Source organism: Eptesicus fuscus, chromosome 12 (assembly GCF_027574615.1).
Source record: "Eptesicus fuscus isolate TK198812 chromosome 12, DD_ASM_mEF_20220401, whole genome shotgun sequence".
NCBI lineage: Eukaryota > Metazoa > Chordata > Mammalia > Chiroptera > Vespertilionidae > Eptesicus > Eptesicus fuscus.
The window spans coordinates 68,261,291-68,280,652 of record NC_072484.1 but is presented as its reverse complement, the minus strand read 5'-3'; the positions used below and the strand labels follow the sequence as shown (position 1 = coordinate 68,280,652).

General features: G+C 46.8%; 1 protein-coding gene across 4 annotated transcripts in view; it reads left to right on the top strand.

The window, feature by feature from the left end:
- DNTTIP1 (deoxynucleotidyltransferase terminal interacting protein 1) overlaps positions 1-19,362 on the top strand; it is a 20,011-nt gene extending 649 nt beyond the window's left edge. For 2 of the 4 annotated variants that reach the window (XM_008158795.3, XM_054724399.1), the window contains exons 2-13: positions 180-250; positions 1,129-1,225; positions 5,276-5,374; positions 10,434-10,502; positions 10,734-10,790; positions 11,042-11,100; positions 12,257-12,302; positions 14,299-14,357; positions 14,446-14,506; positions 17,292-17,363; positions 18,855-18,910; positions 19,011-19,362. In XM_008158795.3, coding sequence (XP_008157017.2) covers positions 180-250; positions 1,129-1,225; positions 5,276-5,374; positions 10,434-10,502; positions 10,734-10,790; positions 11,042-11,100; positions 12,257-12,302; positions 14,299-14,357; positions 14,446-14,506; positions 17,292-17,363; positions 18,855-18,910; positions 19,011-19,149 — 885 coding nt within the window. In that variant the 3' untranslated portion in view covers positions 19,150-19,362. Of the gene's footprint in view, positions 1-137; positions 251-1,128; positions 1,226-5,275; positions 5,375-10,433; positions 10,503-10,733; positions 10,791-11,041; positions 11,101-12,256; positions 12,303-14,298; positions 14,358-14,445; positions 14,507-17,291; positions 17,364-18,854; positions 18,911-19,010 lie in introns of all 4 variants that reach the window. The other 2 variants (XM_028137698.2, XM_054724398.1) reach the window with 2 other exon arrangements.

The following is a 19,362-nucleotide window of genomic DNA, read 5'->3' as shown; positions in this document are numbered from 1 at the left end:
GAGTTTCTCTTCCCTGGAAGGGCCTTCCAGTCACTGCCCGCCCCCGATCCATCGCAAGGTGGGAGAAGTGGTGCAAACACCTGAGAAGCAGGGCTGTCTAGGTTTAACTTCATACTCACCCTCCGCCTTCACCCCAGTGTCACAGACTTCGGTGACACCTGCTCCCTTGGTCCCCACAGAATCCTTGGAACATAATGATAAAGCACCGGCAGGTGCAGCGAAGGGGCCGCCGCTCACAGATGACCACCAGGTAAGGATGACTCTGGATGGGACTTACCTCCCAGGCACTGTCTTGGAAGGCAGCTTTGGGGTCCTAGTTGTAGAGGGCTGAGAAGAGAGCGTCGCGCAGTAGAATGACCACTGGACTAGAAAAGAGGAGACTCAGATTCTGTGGCTCTGTGTGACCTTGAGCAAGTCACTTCCCCCTCTGAATTCATATTCAAAATGAGGGGAACGGATAGATGAAACAGTGCCTGAGCCACCTAAGCCTGGTGTGGCTCAGTGGTTGAGTTTCAACCCATGAACCAGGAGATCACAGTTGAATTCCTGGTCAGGGCACATTGGGGGGTTGCTGGCTCGATTCCCAGTAGGGGGCGTGCTAGAGGCAACCAATCAGTCATTCTCATCATTGATGTTTCTATCCTCTCTCCCTCTCTGAAATCAATAAAAACATATTTTTTTAAAGTGTGGCTAATAGTATCCATAGAGTACTATTACCCTGTGGTAATAGGGTAATAATTAATAATAATTGTCATCATTAAATAGATAATAAAAGGGAAGGGAGAGAGCACAAGATGGGCCTTTGAAATGCTGATTATATTTTTTGACCTGGATAGTGATTAAATGGATGTTCACTAACACTCTTTGTTAATGTGTATAGACTTTTCTATATAAGTATTATACAGCATTTCATAACACTTTTAAAACAATATTCATTTCAGAGAGTTATGAGATGAAATAAAGGCATGCATCTATGTAGTTTACAGAGAACCTGGGCACATAGCTAGTTTTCAGTAAAAACTATCTATTATTGTCATTAAAGGATCCTATGTCAATAACTAGCTGGGCAGACTAAGAAAGGATGTGTTTGGGATGTGTCCCCTGACTGTGCCTCCCTCCTGAATGCAGTTTCACAGATCCTGCTATCTCCATGGACCTCCTTCGAGCTGTGCTGCAGCCTAGCATCAACGAGGAGATCCAGACTGTGTTCAACAAGTACATGAAGGTGAGAGGGGACACAAAAGTAAAACATTAATCGGGAGAAAGACTCATGAGCAGTCCTTTCCTGCTCACTATCTCCCTGGCTCTCTCTAGTGCACACAGATATCTAGAGTTTTCCCATTCTGAACTCCCAAGAACTTTTTTTCTCTTTAGGGGTAATTTGAACACCTCTTTGGCCAAACTATTGTGAGGATGAAATGACTTTAAGTGTAACGTGCTCAGAAATGTGCTTGGAACATAACAAGTGCTTTTATTATTGGTTTAATAATATCACCATTCTCATTATTTAAATTCTTTTTCACCCTAGCCAGTTTGGCTCAGTGGATAGAGCATCAGCCTGCGGACCAAAGGGTCCCAGGTTCAGTTCCGGTCAAGGCCTCGTACCTCGGTTGCTGGCTCCTTCCTGGCCCAGGCCCTGGTTGGGGCTCATGCAGGATGTGTTTCTCTCTTATCAGTGTTTCTCTCTGTCTTTCCCTCTCTCTTCTACTCTCCCTAAAAATCAATGGAAAAATATCCTCAGGTAAGGATTAAGAACAAAAAAAAAAACTTATTTTCTAGGACCATAAATAAAGTTCTACATGATTCTACCTGAATGCCTCTCAGATGCTTCAAACCCAGCATATTCAGAACTGAACTCTGTTTTTCTTCCTAGACCTCCCTCCTCTATGTTTACTCATTCATTCAAGAAGTATCTACTGAGTGTCTACCATAATGGCAGACACTATTCTAGGCACTGGGGATGGGGATGTAGCAGTGAACAAAATGGACAATGTCCTTGCCCTCTTTTAGCAAATTTGTACCTTGTTAGGTAACGCCAGAGAGAAGGGGAAGAGAGTGACCAATGGGGAACAGAGGTGCTATCTCATAGATTGTGACTGGGAAAGTCCTATGATAAAAGAACGTTTAACCTTTTGCACTCGGATGTTGAGATTAAAATTACTCTTTGAATGTATCAATAATTTGAAATATAAAAAAATCCAAATAAATAAGTTTCTATGAAAAGAAACTCCAGTTTTTTATTCTACTGCTGCGCTTTGTAAAATCTGGGGTACTTAAAAAATTAAATCCCAAGTAGAATAAAGGAATCGAGAAAAAAGCAAGCGAGTGCAAAGGGTTAAGCAGAGATTTGAATAAAGTGAGAAAAGAACAAGCCATGCAGAAACCTGGGTGAGAAGCCATCCCAGCTGAGGGAACAGGCCAGAGGCCCTGAGGCAGGACTGTGCTAGGCACATTCAAAGCCCCCAAGTGGCCAGTGTGACTGAAACAGACTGAGCCAGGGGAGAGTAATAGGAGAGGTGATCAGAGACATAGCAGGGGCCCAGCTCATGCCAGAACCTTGAAGCCATCGTAAGGACTTTGTGTTTTATTGTGAGTAAAATAAAGCTCTTTAAAAATGAACATTTTTTAAAGAGTTACTCTGACTGTTGTATAGAGAATATACTGCAGGAGGACCAGGTAGGAGACTTGAGATGATAGTGGCTTGAGTGTTAACAGTGCAAATGTTGGGAAAGAGTCCAATTCTGTATGTATTTTAAAAGTAGTGCCCGGCCAATGTGGCTCACTTGTTGAACATCTGCCTATGAACCAGGAGATCTCGGTTTGATTCCCGGTCAGGGCACATCCCCAGGTTGTGAGCTCAATCCCCAATAGGAGACAGCCAATAGGTGATTCTCTCTCATCATTGATGTTTCTCTCTCTCTCCCTCTCCCTCTCTGAAATAAATACAAATAATAAATAAATACATGCATGCATGCACGCATCTATATATATAAAAAGCCAGTGACCGAAATGACTGGAACAACCAGAACAACCGGTCTCTATGATGCCCACTGCGGCTGGCCAACCTCCCGTAGCCCCTCCCCCCAGCTGGCCCTACCCCTTATTGGCCCCCGACCCCAATCAGGGGCGGGGGGGGGGGGCAGGGCTGGTCGGCAAACCCGCAACCCCTCCCCCAAGCCGGCCACACCCGCAAATGCCCCCTCTTCCTGGCCAGGCTGGCTCCCATGGGGCCCCAATTGGAGGGTGGGGCGACGGCCAATCTCCCGTGGCCCCTCCTCCTGCTGGGCCAGCCCCTCCCCCCATGGCCCCGATGTGTGTGGGGGGGGGAGGGCCCTGCCAGCCAACCTCCTGTGGTCCCTTCCCCCAGCCAGCCAGCCTCCCGCCCATAGGCCTTGATCACCAGGCAGGCCAAGGGACCCCACCCATGCACGAATTTGTGCACCAGGCCTCTAGTACATAAATAAAATTCCTCAATGAATTTCCATTGTCTCTGGGTAAAATTCAAATTCCTTATGGCATATATGGCCCAAAGTGATCAGACCCCAGCCACACACCCCTTATTCCCTTCATTACTATCCCTACTTTTTGTATGTCCCAGAATGCACCATGTATTCTCATACCTCCACACCTTTACATGTGCAGAAATAATGAAGCCAGTAAGGGAAGGCTAGGCCAGGATTTAATCTGTGATTGCCTGCCTCCAAAGCCCTTTTCTTATTGCTTATCCCAATAATGGATACCATGATTCAGGAACCTTCTCCCCTGGACAAATGCTGGATAAATACTATTTGTGGCACTAAGCTTCCCTCTTTATAGTCAGTAAAGATACCTCCTTATCATACTTGTGTTTGAACAAAGTACAAATAAGTTGATTACATCACAACTTTGATTTGACCTGACCTCATCTGATCACTTTGTTTGACAGTGTTCAGAAAAGATCCAGACTAGAAGGTCCTGGTTGAATCTGACTTTGTCCAATCTCAAAGGAACATCTGTAGGATGGGAGGAGTGAGACCTGGCCAGGGCCTCAGGACACCAGCAGCTCCAACTGACTGGGGAAAGGGAAAGCAGGAGGTTCCACCCCTGGGTAAAAGGGAGAGCATGAGCCTGAAAACTAGGTGATGTGAGGCCCCAAACCAAGGACTGAGAACACATTCATAATGAGAGCCCAACTCATGTCTCTAGAGCAAAGTGTTAGATCCCTCAGTAGTCACCTTTCAGGTCAAAAATATATTTTGCTATATGTCCTTACTGTGATTTTCTTTCTTACTATGATTTTTAATATTTGCATATTTATGGTATGGCTGTGCCATAATTTATTTAAGTTATACCTGGACATTTAAGTTATTCTTTGATTTTGCACTATTTACACATTAATGCTGTAATGACCATCTTTTGGGCCCCTCTATGATTATGCTCCTCCTTAAATGAGGATAGAGTGGGGAAATGAACCTGGAATATGAATCTAAATCTGTCTGATCTCAAAGCCATACTCAGAATCACTTTTCCCTTCTGTATGAGATATGATAAAAGCTTCTCTTCTATTTATTTCTTTGTGTTTAACCCATTTAACAACAGTACAAGAGAACAAATTCACTTTTATTTACTTTTCAATAAGTTTAAATCCTAGAGCATTACACGGATTCTGTGCCCCAATAGGCTTAGCAGGAAAGTTGCTTCAGAATTGGGCAGGAGCCACGCCACTGTTTCTATGAGCTTGAGTTCCTTTCCGCAGATGACTCTGGTTTTGTTTGCTTTGCCACCAGGAGTCACTGTTCTTTACTGTACACATCAGCACATCTCTTGCCTAGATAGTATTCCGTTTCACCTCGAGCATAAACACCTTCAGTTTCAGGAAGAGCTGTGTGCGTCCTCTAGTTCCAGAAACCCTGCTCATAGCCAGCAAAAATGGCCTTGGACCACAGCCTTCCAGACGTATTTGTCATTTTAGAAGTCCTGTTCCCAGCAGGCTTCCCCAGGCTCCAAGATGGTGGAGATAGCTAAAAGCTTCTCTTTTTATATATTTTTATGTTTGAGAGAGAAAGAAAGAGAGAAGGAGAGAGAGAAAAACATCAATGTGAAAGCAAAACATTGGTCGGCTGCCTCCTGCATGCCCCCAACCTGGGATCTATTCTGCAATCCAAGCATGTGCTCTGACTGGGAATCGAACAGCAACCTTTTGGTGCACAGGATGACACCCAACCAACTGAGCCACACCAGCCCGGGCTAAAAGCTTTCCTTTTATATTCAGTTTGCTCTTTGTACTTCTCCCTAGTTCTTCCAGAAGGCAGCACTGAATGTGCGAGACAACGTTGGGGAAGAAGTGGATGCAGAGCAGCTGATCCAGGAGGCCTGTCGCAGCTGCCTAGAGCAGGTGAGACCAAATAGGACCAGAGATGTAGGCAGAGGGCTTAGCCCTGGGATCTCCAGTAAGAAGTGTGATCCCGTCATCAGTGGGGGATGCCGGAGAAGCCACTTACTTCCAGGTCGGGCTTGGGGTTGTTGCTGACAGAAGGGGAGGGAAATAGTTACTACATGCCGGATACCATGATAAATGTTTTTATGTCATTTGTTAATTTATATCTGGGAAGAAACTCTCTACAGAAGACATATTTTAATCCCTAATTTACGGATGAAGAAATTGTGGCTTACAACAAGCAAGAGTTAGAATAGCTAAGGTCCATCTCACCTCTACAAGTACTTGTGACTTGATTTTTGAAGTTGTCACAGCCCCTAAGGACTATCACCCTTTCTGCCCCCCTGTCTCTCAGGGTGTGGTCAGGAGGCATGACATCAGGTTTATAAATGGCTGTGTTCCCAGGATAGTAGTGAACCTGTTTGCATGTGTCAGCTGCTGTTATTAATAGAAATTGTCAGCATCACCCAGACTCTGTGCTTGACTGTGAAACCATTAGCTGTCAGAGATGGAAATTTCTTCCTAATCAAAGCCACAAAGGCTGGTTTAAGTTCAGGTCTATAAGGGTAATTATCATAAGAAGATCGGCTGGCTAGCTGCTCAGGCACAGCCTCAGAAAAGAGCAAGATCAGGGCCTGGACCTCAGCTCTGAAAGGGCAGAAGAACTCCGTGCTGTCCGTGAGAGCTTACTCCGCTTCTTGGTGGCATTTGTCACAGTGAATCATGTCATGTTTCTTAGAATGCTCCTCTTGGCTCCAGCCTCATTGGCCACACCCCCTCAGCTTCCTGGGCGAGCTCCTCTTCTCTCCCTGACCTCTGGCTATTGGTGCACTCCTGAGTTCAGTCCTCAGACCCCTTCTCTTCAGTGGCCCATTCTCATTCTGGGCTTTGAAGCCTAAAAATTTAACTGCTGATGATTCCCAAATGTATGTCTCAGCCCTGAGCTACTTCCTCCATTCTATTCTCACAGCATCCAGACCCATCTTTTTTTTTTTTTTTTTTTTTTTTTTTTTAATTTCTATCCTTTTTTTTTTTTTTTTAATTTATTTTTTTTTTTATTAAATTTCTTTATTGATTAAGGTGTCACATATTTGTCCTCATCCCCCCATTCCCATCCCACCCCTCTCCTCACGCATGCCCCAATCCCCTGTTGAACTTAACCGTTGGATAGGCTTATATGCATGCATACAGGTCCTTTGGTTGAACTCTCCCCCTCCCCCCCACCCTCCCCCTACCCTCCCCTATCCTCCCTCTGAGGCCCGATAGTCCGATCGATGCCTCCTTGATTCTGGTTCTGTTCTTGTTCCTCAGTCTATGTTGTTCATCATTTCCTCTAGATGAATGAGATCAAATGTCACTAGATATATACTAATAAGAACTGAATGTGAGACGAGCAATAATATTTATGCTGACAGGCAAATGAATCAATCTGTAGCGAGCTTCCCCCTGGACCAACAGTTCTTTTGAGACCCAATTTCGATGTCCAGTAGTTCCTTATGTGTACATGTCAGCACTGACCCCTCAGCTCTGGATGGTGGACAAATGGTGGTAATGGAGGTCCGACTCCCTCTGGTTTGGTCTCGGCCGAACCCAGGGGCACGGCGTCACCTGGACTAAGGGGCACGTGGCCTCACCCATACCCAAGGGGCACGTGGTCTCACCCGGGCCTGGGACCCAGCCTCACCCGGATGGATCCAGGGGCGCACGGCCTCACCCGGACCCGGGATCTGGCTTCACCCGTACCCAGGGACGCTTGGCCTCTCCCAGACCCAGGGGCACGTGGCCTCACCCGGGCTTAGTTGCACAAGGCCTCACCTGGATCCAGGGACACATGGTCTCACCCAGACCCAGGAACGTTTGGCCCCTCCCAGACCCAGGGCCACTTGGGCTCACCCGGGCCTAGGTGCACGAGGCCTCATCCGGATCCAGGGACACATGGTCTCACCCGGACCCAGGGACGCTTGGCCTCTCCCAGACCCAGGGCCACTTGGGCTCACCCGGGCCTAGGTGCACGAGGCCTCACCCGGATCCAGGGACACATGGTCTCACCCGGACCCAGGGACGCTTGGCCTCTCCCAGACCCAGGGCCACTTGGGCTCACCCGGGCCTAGGTGCACGAGGCCTCACCCGGATCCAGGGACACATGGTCTCACCCGGACCCAGGGACGCTTGGCCTCTCCCAGACCCAGGGCCACTTGGGCTCACCCGGGCCTAGGTGCACGAGGCCTCACCCGGATCCAGGGACACATGGTCTCACCCGGACCCAGGGACGCTTGGCCTCTCCCCGACCCAGGGCCACTTGGGCTCACCCGGGCCTAGGTGCACGAGGCCTCACCCGGATCCAGGGACACATGGTCTCACCCTGACCCAGGGATGCTTGGCCTCTCCCAGACCCAGGGCCACTTGGGCTCACCCGGGCCTAGGTGCACGAGGCCTCACCCGGATCCTGGGACACATGGTCTCACCCGGACCCAGGGATGCTTGGCCTCTCCCAGACCCAGGGCCACTTGGGCTCACCCGGGCCTAGGTGCACGAGGCCTCACCCGGATCCAGGGACACATGGTCTCACCCGGACCCAGGGACGCTTGGCCTCTCCCCGACCCAGGGCCACTTGGGCTCACCCGGGCCTAGGTGCACGAGGCCTCACCCAGATCCTGGGACACATGGTCTCACCCGGACCCAGGGACGCTTGGCCTCTCCCAGACCCAGGGCCACTTGGGCTCACCCGGGCCTAGGTGCACGAGGCCTCATCCGGATCCAGGGACGCATGGTCTCACCCGGACCCAGGGACGCTTGGCCTCTCCCAGACCCAGGGCCACTTGGGCTCACCCGGACCTAGATGCACGAGGCCTCATCCGGATCCAGGGACACATGGTATCACCCGGACCCAGGGACGCTTGGCCTCTCCCAGACCCAGGGCCACTTGGGCTCACCCGGGCCTAGGTGCACAACAGACCCATCTTTTTAAAGATGAACCAGATTGTCTCACTCTGCTCTTTGAAACATGTTAGTGACTTCACTTTGCAGGTAGAATAAAACCCTCCTGCCTTGCTGTGACCCACAGAGCCCTGTGTGGACTGGCTCCTGCCTCTTGGACGTCAGCTCCTCCCACCTCACTATTGACTGTATTCTAGCCTACTGAACTCCTGCTTCTCCAGCACACCAACTCGGGGCCTTTGCACTTGCTGCTCTCACTGCCTCACGTGCTCTCCCCTTAACTGTTTAATAACTGGCTCCATCTAAAGTAGCCCCATCTCACTTCCTTCCCCACCTCCAGTTACACTCTGTCACTTCACGTGTTTATTTCCACTATTTGTTTCAACTTGAAATTATTAATGGTTTGTTTGTTTGTTTGTTTTCTGCCTTCCTTCCCCTAAACTCTGCTATAATCTTGAATTTTATAAGAGTTGAGGCCTTCCAGCGAAACCGTGCCCACATCCCTGGGACACAGAACTTACGAGTTGTTAACATTTGTACATGTAAAGGTGATGAAATGTCAGTTGGCAATAATAATAAACACAAACTCTGAGTTTATCCTTGGAAAAAAAAAAAAAAGAGTTGAGGCCTGATCTTGTTCACTGCTGTATTCCTAGCCCTAGAATATGACTCTTAATATTAGTACATTAAGTGTTTGTTGAATGATTGAGAGAGTAAGTGAATGAATGAATGAATGAACGAACAAGCAGAGTTCCTGCTTTCCTAGTTAAGTGAACAGGTATGAAATAACAAACATGTGTGTTGAGACTATGCACTCTTCTCTTTTGGTGGAGAAAATCAGAGGGTCAATTTTGGACCTAGCATATTTGAGTCATCCATGCATAGACATGAGCAGGCTGATATATAAGTCTAGAGCACAAAGGGGAGGCTACAGCTGAAGATTAAAAAGAAAATTGCAGTCATCAATTTATAGATGTTAATTGAAGCTGTGAGCATAGAAGAAAGCAGACAGAATATCTAATGAAAGAGGACAGAGTGAAAAGAACCAGATCTAGGAGAACGAGCCAGCAAAGAAGGCTAAGAGAGAGCAGCTAGAGAAATAGAAAAACCAGGGAAGTGTGGCCACAGGAGTCAGTAGAAAAGTGTTTCCAGAAGGAGGCAGTGCTCAGGGCTCTCAAGTGCTCCTCCTCCTCCTCCTCCTCACGTCAGCTCAGGCTACCTTCTCAGCAAGGCCTTCCCTGACCTCCTGCTTCACGGAGCCCTCCCTTCTGGCAATTCTCTTGTCACATCTGTCTGTGGTTTTTTTCTTCAGAGCATTTATCATGATCTGAGTCAGCTTGTTTATATGTTTATTTATTTGCTTATTATTCACATCACCCACAGAATATAAGCTGCGTAAAAGTAAGGACCTTGCTGTGTTATTTCCTGCTGCATCCTCAGCCAATTACCTCCTAGGCACATAATATTGTTAAATGAAAACGGCAGCTTCCTGAGGAGTATATAGTATATCAATGCATTTAGTTAGAAAACACACATAGTATATATTTATATCAAAAAAAGTGAGGAGGAGCCCTAACCGGTTTGGCTCAGTGGATAGAGCATTGGCCTGCGGACTGAGGGGTCCCAGGTTCAATTCCAGTCAAGGGTATGTACCTTGGTTACAGGTACATCCCCAGTAGCGGGTGTGCAGGAGGCAGATGATTGATGTTTCTCTCTCATCGATGTTTCTAACTCTCTATGCCTCTCCCTTCCTCTCTGTAAAAAAATCAATAAAATATAAAAAGAAAAAGAAAAAAGTGAGGAAGAATTTACGTTGAAATGTTAACAGTATTCTGTGGATACTGAGATGTCAGGTTTGATTTTTTTTTTTTTTTACATTTTCTAGTTTTTCAACAATGATCATTAGTACTCAATTTGTGTGTGTGTCGGGGGTGTTAATGAATATCTGCTTATGTGCATGTACTGGAGTGCCTTTGTACTGACCATGAAACAGCTGTCACTCAGTTTGGAGTATGTAAAAATGAAGGCAGAGAGGCTTCCCACAAAATAAGTGACTGTTAACACAATCTTTTCCTTTCAGGCAAAACTGCTGTTCTCAGACGGAGAAAAAGTTATACCCAGATTGACCCATGAGCTTCCAGGGATAAAGGTCAGAGTCACTGTCTTGGGGTTTAAAAGGGGGGCAATGATCAGACTGGGAGGCAGGGGCATTCCATGTTCCACCCATTTGTAGGACCAGGTCCAAATAGCATCATGCTGGGAGAGTGTCTGGGGCCTGGCTCAGGGAGGGTGTGGTCCAGGGCCCTGTCTTCTGCAATCCCAAGGAGCCTGCAGCCCCCAGGTGCCGGCCTTCCACTGATTCCCTTTCCTTTTTCTGCAGCGTGGTCGGCAGGCAGAAGAGGAAGGTGCTCATCGAGGAAGTCCCATTCCCAAAAAGGTAAACCATCCCCACGTTTTCTGGCTGGGCAAGGCCTCGCAGCCCCAGGGAGGGTGTAGGCTTCCTCGGTGCACCCTGGGGCCTTTCTAGCATGAGAGGCAGGAGCCCTGGGAATACTCTCTCTTCCTGTTCACTCTCAAGCACCATTTCGTCTCTTTGGAAAAACCATCTCTACCAGCGACCCTGGACCTGCAATAGGGTGGGATGGGGCTTCCACACGGTCAGGCTCTGACAGTTGTTCTTTGTGGCAGAGGAAGGGCCGGCCTCCTGGACACATCCAGTCAAATGACCGGGCAGCCCCTGGCATGGTGTGAGTAGGGACCAACAGAGCTGAAGGGAGGAGCGGGAGGGAGTGGGCCTGGAGGAAAAGCGGCCAGAGTTCTGTCCCCGTAGAAGTGAGATCTGTTTAAGTCACCATGGAGGAGGGTCACCGGGTTTGGGGGGTAGGAAAAGAAAGCAGCAAGGAGGAGGGTGTTTTATCCTGCTTTTGCCCCAGAACAGTTCAGCCAGCTTGATTAAACACCAGACTTTCTTTGTTGTTAGTATATATTAAATGTTTATAATGTGCCATAACTGGTCTAAACTCCTTACATATGTACTTTTTAATCCTTACATCAACCCTCTAATGAAGGTGTAATTAATTTTGCTGATAAGGAAATAGACTCAGAGAATTACTTGCCCAGCATCATATAGCTACTAAGGGGCAAAACTCCATTCCCTCTAGGATGGCATTTTCAAAGATTTTTAAAGCAACAGAATTTTTATATATATACATATATTTATTATTATTATTATTATTATTATTATTATATATGTATATATATATATTATTTCAGAGAGGAAGGGAGAAGGAGAGAGAGATAGAAACATCAATGATGAGAAAGAATCATTGATAGGCTGCCTCCTGCATGCCCTCTAGTGGGGATTGAGCCTGCAACTCGGACATGTGCCCTTTACCCGAGTCGAACCCAGGATCCTTCAGTCCACAGGCTGATGCTCTATCCACTGAGCCAAACCAGCTAGGGCCAGAATCTTTTTTCAAACAAAACTTTACATGGAAGCCCAATATTTAAAGCAGATAAAGCCTTACTGGTCTGGTTAAAAGCGATGGGGATAGCTGGTGCCCTGGATTAAGAGATGGAGTAGTAGTAATCATCAGACCTAGATTTGTGTCCCACCTGAGCAAGTTCATTCCTCACTAACACAACAGCATTGCTGCTGGTATTCCTTTTGACAGATGGGAACTGCAATTCAAAGAGGTTCTTGGACTTGATATCAGATCTCGTCCTGGGATGGCTTCTAGTCCAGTGCTTTCTCCCTTTGTGCCTCCTCTAATGGGTTACCTGGATGAAGTACACCCAGGCTAAAGTGAGAGTGTGTGGGGAACTCCCACCACCACCAGCAGGCTTTCTGCCAATCCTGGGCCTGAACTTAGAGAAGTTACCTTTCTTCTGTCCCCCAATCAGGTGGAAACCAAAATCCTGTGAACCAATTCGCCGAGAAGGCCCCAAGGTATGATTATGTGAGCATAGCAGCGACCTCCATCCTAGGGGGAGACTCAGTCAAGACTCTGGGCCCAGCAGGAGGGAAAGGGGCTGGGGTGGAGAAGGATGTGTGCATGCCATTCCAGAACCATCTTGCCCCTTCCCCAACCCCCAACACTGGCCTCCCAGAAGGAGCCCAAGCAGGGGTTGGAGTTAGGGGTAAACAAAGGGAAGGCTGAGTCTGCTGAAGCCTTCTCCCTGTCAAAGCTCGTGGTGTTTCCAGTACTCAGTATGTGACAGGCATGGCCCTCAATCTTCACACGGCTTCTCTCATTTAATCTTTATAACAACCTTATGCAATAAATTCTGTTACCCTTCTGTAGTTGAGGATCTTCCTTTCCTGCCAACTCCCTGTGAGCAGAAATTACATTTATTTAGTTATCTTATGTGCTTAGTACACTTGAGTCTATACTAAGGCTTAGGGACAAGTTCAAAGTCGCATACTAGTAAGTGGTAGAGCCAAGTCTCAAACATAAGATCCGTCAACACCAGAGTTTGTGTTGTTAACCATTAGCCTCTGTTGCCTCCGGAACATTGTTTACACGCCCTTTTAGCAGTAGAATCCTCTTTAAGTAAAATCACATGTGGAAACGCAGGCAGGTAGGTGAAAGGTTCACTGTCCTGGTTGAGGCTGTGTCCAGTATGAATGGCCCACCTCTTGTTGCGCTGGCCCTTTGCCTTCACACAGTGACCACACCTTTCTTCTAAAACTCTGCTCCCTAAAACAGGTGGTCCTGCATTCTCCGGGGTCTTTCTGGTCTTCCTCTCTTTGGGGAGTTCTTCCTCAGCAATGACCCATATAAAGGGGCATTCCCCAAAATTCCCTCCTTGGCCCACTTCTCCATCTAGTTCCTCTCTGGATGATCTAAATAATTCACTCCTATGGTTTCAGGGACCACTGTAGTAAACCTGCCATACCTCTTGGTTTGTCCCACACTCCCTTTCTAGTTTAAAACTGGTATATCCAACTACCTACTAGATCTCCCTGCCTGGAATTTCCATGGCATTTCCAACTCAGATATCCAAAATGGATATCAGAATCTTTCTTCAGCTGTCTTTTATGGTCTCTACTTTAGTTATCTTTGCCTCTTCCTTTCCTTCCACCCTGGATGCTTCCACCTCATAAATATATCACAGTTGCTATTCCCTCCTCTTCCTTACTGCTATCCTGGCTCAGACCCTCATCTTCCTCCAAAACTGCTCTGTTACAGCAACCTCTGAGCTGCACCCCCTGCCTGGAGTCTGCCACTTCAAATCCAGAAGCCACACTGCAGAAGAGTGAGCTATCTTTAAAGCAGATCTGCTCCTCGGTGACTCCCCATAGCCTCCAGAATGAGCAAATGTACTAGGGCCTTCAGCCCTCTCTGCTTCTCTCTCCAGCCTCATTAATTGCCACACCCTAATCTGTGCTCTCTCTTTTAGCAACACAGAATGGTTCATGGTCTCTCCAGCATCCCACACCAGCTCTCACCTGCCTTTGTTCATGCTGCCCCTTCTTCCTCCCCCCCCACCCTAACTTGTGCTCATCCTTCCGGAATCAACTTGCGAATTACCTCTTTAAGGAAGCCTTCTTGTTATCCTTCTCTTTGGCACCCCTCCCACCTACACTCGCCTGTATATCATTGCCCATCTCATGATGGTATAATTATCTATACCAAGCATGTCAAACTCATGGTCTGCAGGCCGCATGCCTCGTTTATTTGGCCCGTGTTAGCCTTTGAGTTTAACATGCTTGATCTATACACATAAGTCTGTGGACTCTGGAGTACAGAGACTATCTTACTCATCTCTTTATCCCCAGTATCTAGCACAGGGCCTAGCATAGTGTAAGTATTCAGTTTCTTGAATCAACTGTTTTGAATAATGGAATAAGGGTGGTGTTGGTAGAGGGGAGGGAGAGGAATGTTTCTTTCCTGCCCATCAGAGAAACCTCACCCTCACCAGCCCATCTATTTTTTGTGTAGTGGGACCCAGCTCGGCTGAATGAATCTACCACCTTTGTGTTAGGATCTCGAGCCAACAAGTAAGTCTTGGAGCTTTGGCACTGAGGAAGGAGTCCACCCCTAGGACTACAACTGCAGGAATCCTTACACATGTCGGTTATTTTTCAGAGCCCTGGGGATGGGCGGCACCAGAGGGAGAATCTACATCAAGCACCCACACCTCTTTAAGGTAGGTGAGAGCTGGGGGTCAGGCAGGCCATTGCAGGGGAATATGTGACACTAGGAACTGTACATGGCACCGATCTGGGAGTCAAGGCATCTGGGTTCTAGTTGCCCTCGACCTTTACCTTTTATAATTTACACAACAACTCTGTGCCTCAATAATAGCTACTTGTCTTGTGTGTTTATTGTGTACCAAACCTGGTTTTAGGTGCCACACATTATTTCATGGAGCTTCCTTTAAGATGGAATGGCTAAGTGAGAAAGGCTAAGTGAACTTGTTCAGAATCACTCAGTGGTAACTAGTGAGTCAGGTCTGTCCTCAGCAAAACCTGAGCTCTTGTGCATGTTATTAAACTAAGCCTCCCTCATTTTATTTTTGTTTAGTTATTTATTGTTAATCCTCACCTGGGGATATTTTTCCATTGATTTTTTTTTTTTAAATATATTTTATTGATTCTTTACAGAGAGGAAGGGAGAGGGATAGAGAGCTAGAAACATCGATGAGAGAGAAACATCGACCAGTTGCCTCCTGCACACCCCCTACCGGGGATGTGCCCGCAACCAATGTACATGCCCTTGACCGGAATCGAACCTGGGACCTTTCAGTCCACAGACCGACGCTCTATCCACTGAGCCAAACCGGTTTTGGCTGATTTTTTTTTTTTAAGAAAGTGGAAGGGAGGGCAGGAGGGGGAGAGAGAGAAACATCGATGTGAAAGAGACATCGATTGGTTGCCTCCCGCACGAGCCCTGACCAGGGCAGGGATCAAACCTGCTACCCTTGACCAGAAATCAAATCCATGACCCTTAGGTGCACAAGCCAGGGCTCCTTCATTTCATCATAATGGCTGTATAGAATTCATAAAATAAATATTCCATCATTTATTTCACTACTCCCCTGTTGTTAGATATTTAAGTTTTTTCCAACAGTTGCCATCATAAACAATGCTGCAGAGGCTCCATCACCATCTTCCGCTAAACTACAAAGTACAGAAGAAACCCATTTCTCCAGATATTTAATTACTGGACACACCTAATACTAGAATAGATCCCAGAAGATTTCTTTATAAATATTCATTTATTTAAAAGTTGATTGAGGAAGTCATTCCTAGCATCTTGGCATCATTGATTCAGTAGGGCTGACTCCCTAGGGGTTGGTTCAACCACAGTGTGACTCTCACAGCCCCCAGCATCCTCGAGTCCACACAGACTTAGACACATTCATCACAGGGAGAACATTCTTGAGGCTTTGTGGCAACTAAACCTTTATTTGTTAAAGGTTAATCCAAGGCTGTAGCAAACATACTCAATAAGGGGGTGATTAAATTTTCTTATTAAGTGTAATCAGGGAGCTTTGTTGTCTGGATATCAAGTTAAAGCCATAACTGGAAAAAATTCCTCTGAAGACAAAAAAGCATAGCGTTATGACTATAATCATATATCGGTGATTCTGAAGGGTAAATCCCGGGAAATGGGATTTTTCTGGGTCAGAAAATGCACACTTTTAAGTTTTTGACTGATGCTTATATTAGAGGCCCAGTGCACTGGGCAGGGGGGGAGGGGGATCCCTCATCCTGGCCTGCACCCTCTTGCAGTCCGAGACCCTGAAGGGGGTCCTTAGCACTGCTGTGGAGACCAGAGAAGCTCCCGCCAGCCATGAGCCTGGCTTCTGGCTGAGTGACCACCAGGGGGCAGCTCCTGCATTGAGCATCTGCCCTCTGGTGGTCAGTGTGCATCATAGTGACCAGTCATTCTGCTGTTTGGTCGATTTGCATATTAGCCTTTTATTATATAGGATGGGAGGTGAAATAATTATTCAAACTCAAAGTTAATAACCATACAGTTCATCTCTATTTCAAATGTTCTGACTGTTTTTATAAAACCTATCTATATTGAGCATATTATGTGTCAGATACTATGTTTAGCACTTTTTATGCACCACTTTATTCTTTTTTTTTTTTTTTTAAGAGGACGTTTATTAAAGTTGGGGACAGTGAAACAGGAAAGGGCGGGGGAAATGAGCCTAGGATGGGCTTCTTTAGCTCACTAAGAAGTCAGAGAAAAGGGGGCTCTGGGGACAGGTTTAGGGGGTTTGCCCAGGATGAATTGCCACTGACTATTGTTGCCCTAGTTGCAAGCCTTGTGGGGTCCCTTAGAGTTTAGGAGATGCATCCCTGTGGGGAAAGAAAGGGGGAAGGCTTGGGCATGCAAGCAGGCCCATTTTACTTATTCTTAACAACAACCGTGTAAGTATTAATACGGTCTTTTTCACAGATGAAGAAACTGAGCCTCAAGGAAATTACTGCCCAGGTTTATACTGTCTAATAAGTGGCAGAAACCGGACTTTAAACCTTTTTTGTCTAATTCCAAAACCAGGTTCTTAAATGTGATGCTATCCTTCCTTCCCCTGAGCATGAATTGTCCTGGTTTTTGTTTTAGAAAATATGGTCACCATAGTAGTCATATATGTTATAAGCTTCCTCAAATCATTATTTCAAAGAGGAGTAGAGCTCTATAATAAGAGTCAAACCCGTTGCCTGAGATGCTGTGTATTGAGAAACAAAGGGGTTGGGGATTAGATGGAAACTAAATCTCTGGAAATTGGGTCCCGCATCTGGTTTCCTGGGCTCAACTTCACTTTTTCTGAAGAGGTTGGTGAGCCCTCTGCATCCACCAGCTAGGACAAGGTCTTGTTCATAAGAACTGCTCAAGGGCCAAGAGTATGATCTGCGAGCAAATAAGGAAAGCCCTTCACACCAGGCTGATGTCTCCTGTGACTTCATCCCTCACAGTACGCAGCTGATCCCCAGGACAAGCACTGGCTGGCCGAGCAACATCACATGCGGGCAACCGGGGGGAAGATGGTGAGCACTGTTCCCTCGTGACACTGCCAGAGACCCACGCAGCCCAGGAGCCAGGGTTCTGGCTATTGGTGGCAGCTTACCTCCAAATCTGAGAGACTCTCAAAGTCTGAACGTAGAAAGGCAGGCGTGTGAGGGCAGAGGGGGCCCGTTCCTTCGTGCTGAACAGCAGGCTGGAATCCCTGGATTCCCTTTGCTGTCCCTAGGTCTCCCGCACAGCACCCCCTCAGCCCCTCCCCATCTCATTCCTCATTCATAGCTTTTATTAGCTAAACAGAAGAATGGCAGGTACAGGACACACTACTGATTAACCCTTGTGCCTGTTGACAGATTTCACTCATCGATCACAACATTCTTCACCTGACACCATTAAAGAATCTTTTCTCAACACAGTGCTTAGTCAGTCCTGGGATTGCTCTTATTATACTCTAATGGCCTTACAAACCAGTATGCCATCTCCTTTCTGGTATTGAAAGCTACCTTTCATTTTACTGCTATATTTATACCTACACCCTGTTTCAAAAAAATAGGTGAGGGGAGATAGGATCTAATATTAGGCCATGAGCAAGACTAGTGTTTTGTTTTGTTTTGTTTTGTTTTTATTGCTGACTTTGGAGACCAGTGCACTTCGGAGTTTCCAGCTCTAGGCCCCTCTCAAGAACACCTGGTCTGTTACAAAGTTTGCTGTGTCCTTAAGATGACAGTCAAATGACCCAAGGGACACACAACTAATTATTCCTGACCCTAAGACTAGAAAGACATGTCTCCCACAGAAGACTTTTTCATGTGATGAACAACATCCTCTATGGGAAGTTCACAAGAGGGCTCTCGCCCACTGCAGCCCATGGCATTGTGCCAGCAGCTTTACAGGCCCCAAGGCAATACAGCCCAGTTACTAGCAGTTTTCCCTTTTGCCACAAAGTTCAAAACCAAATAATCTTGGTTCCCAGAGTTAACACAGCTTCCTCCAATTTCCTGTTTCCATGTATATTTCACTAGCTCTCATGCCATTTTGTTATTAAGTACCTTGGGATCCTTTTTTATTTTATTTTTTAATATATTTTTACTTATTCCAGAGAGGAAGAGGGAGAGATAGAAACATCAATGATGAGAGAGAATCATTGATTGGCTGCCACCTGCATACCCCCTACTGGGGATGTAGCCCACAACTGGACATGTGCCCTGACTGGGAATCGAACCGTGACCTTATGGTTGAGGTCGATCCTCAACCACTGAGCCACACCCGGCCAGGATCAGGGTCCTTTTTTAAAAGAGGAGAAAGTTATAGTTACCAGTTTCCACTCCCCCACCCATAGTTTCTGTTTGAGTGAAAGATTGCCTCAAGGAACTGTCCCTATTTACTCCCCCTACTAAGTTATAAACTATGCCCCCCTCCCTACAGCCCTTATATCAAGCAAATGTTTAATAAAGTGTGGTTAAGCAACACAGAAATGAATCAGAGTTGATGATCACTCTCCTTTGCTCCTGCACCAGGCCTACCTCCTCATTGAAGAGGACATCCGAGACCTCGCTGCCAGCGATGATTACAGGTAAATCCAGATCTGTCCCCTACTCTCTCCCTACTTTACAGTACCAATGAGCCAGGGCCTACATCCTGTCTTCAACTTTTTTCCTCAATGTCTTTGTCAGAGGATGCCTGGACCTGAAGTTAGAGGAGCTGAAATCCTTTGTCCTACCCTCCTGGATAGTTGAAAAGATGCGAAAGTACATGGAGACTCAACGGACAGAGAATGAGCATCGTGCAGTTGAAGCACCTGCACAGACCTGAAGCCAGGTGGCCTGGCCACACTAGGCAGCCTTCCTCAGGACCCTTTTTCCCTATGGCTGAGGCCACCACTGAGACTGCTCCCACATGGATGATAGCGGCATTAAGCTGTGCCTCACAGGGGTGATTCACTACTGAGCATCCCCAGACTGGCATGTAGTTCTATATTTGTAAAGTTATTAGGATAAGAAGCAATTAAAGTTTGTAATAAACACA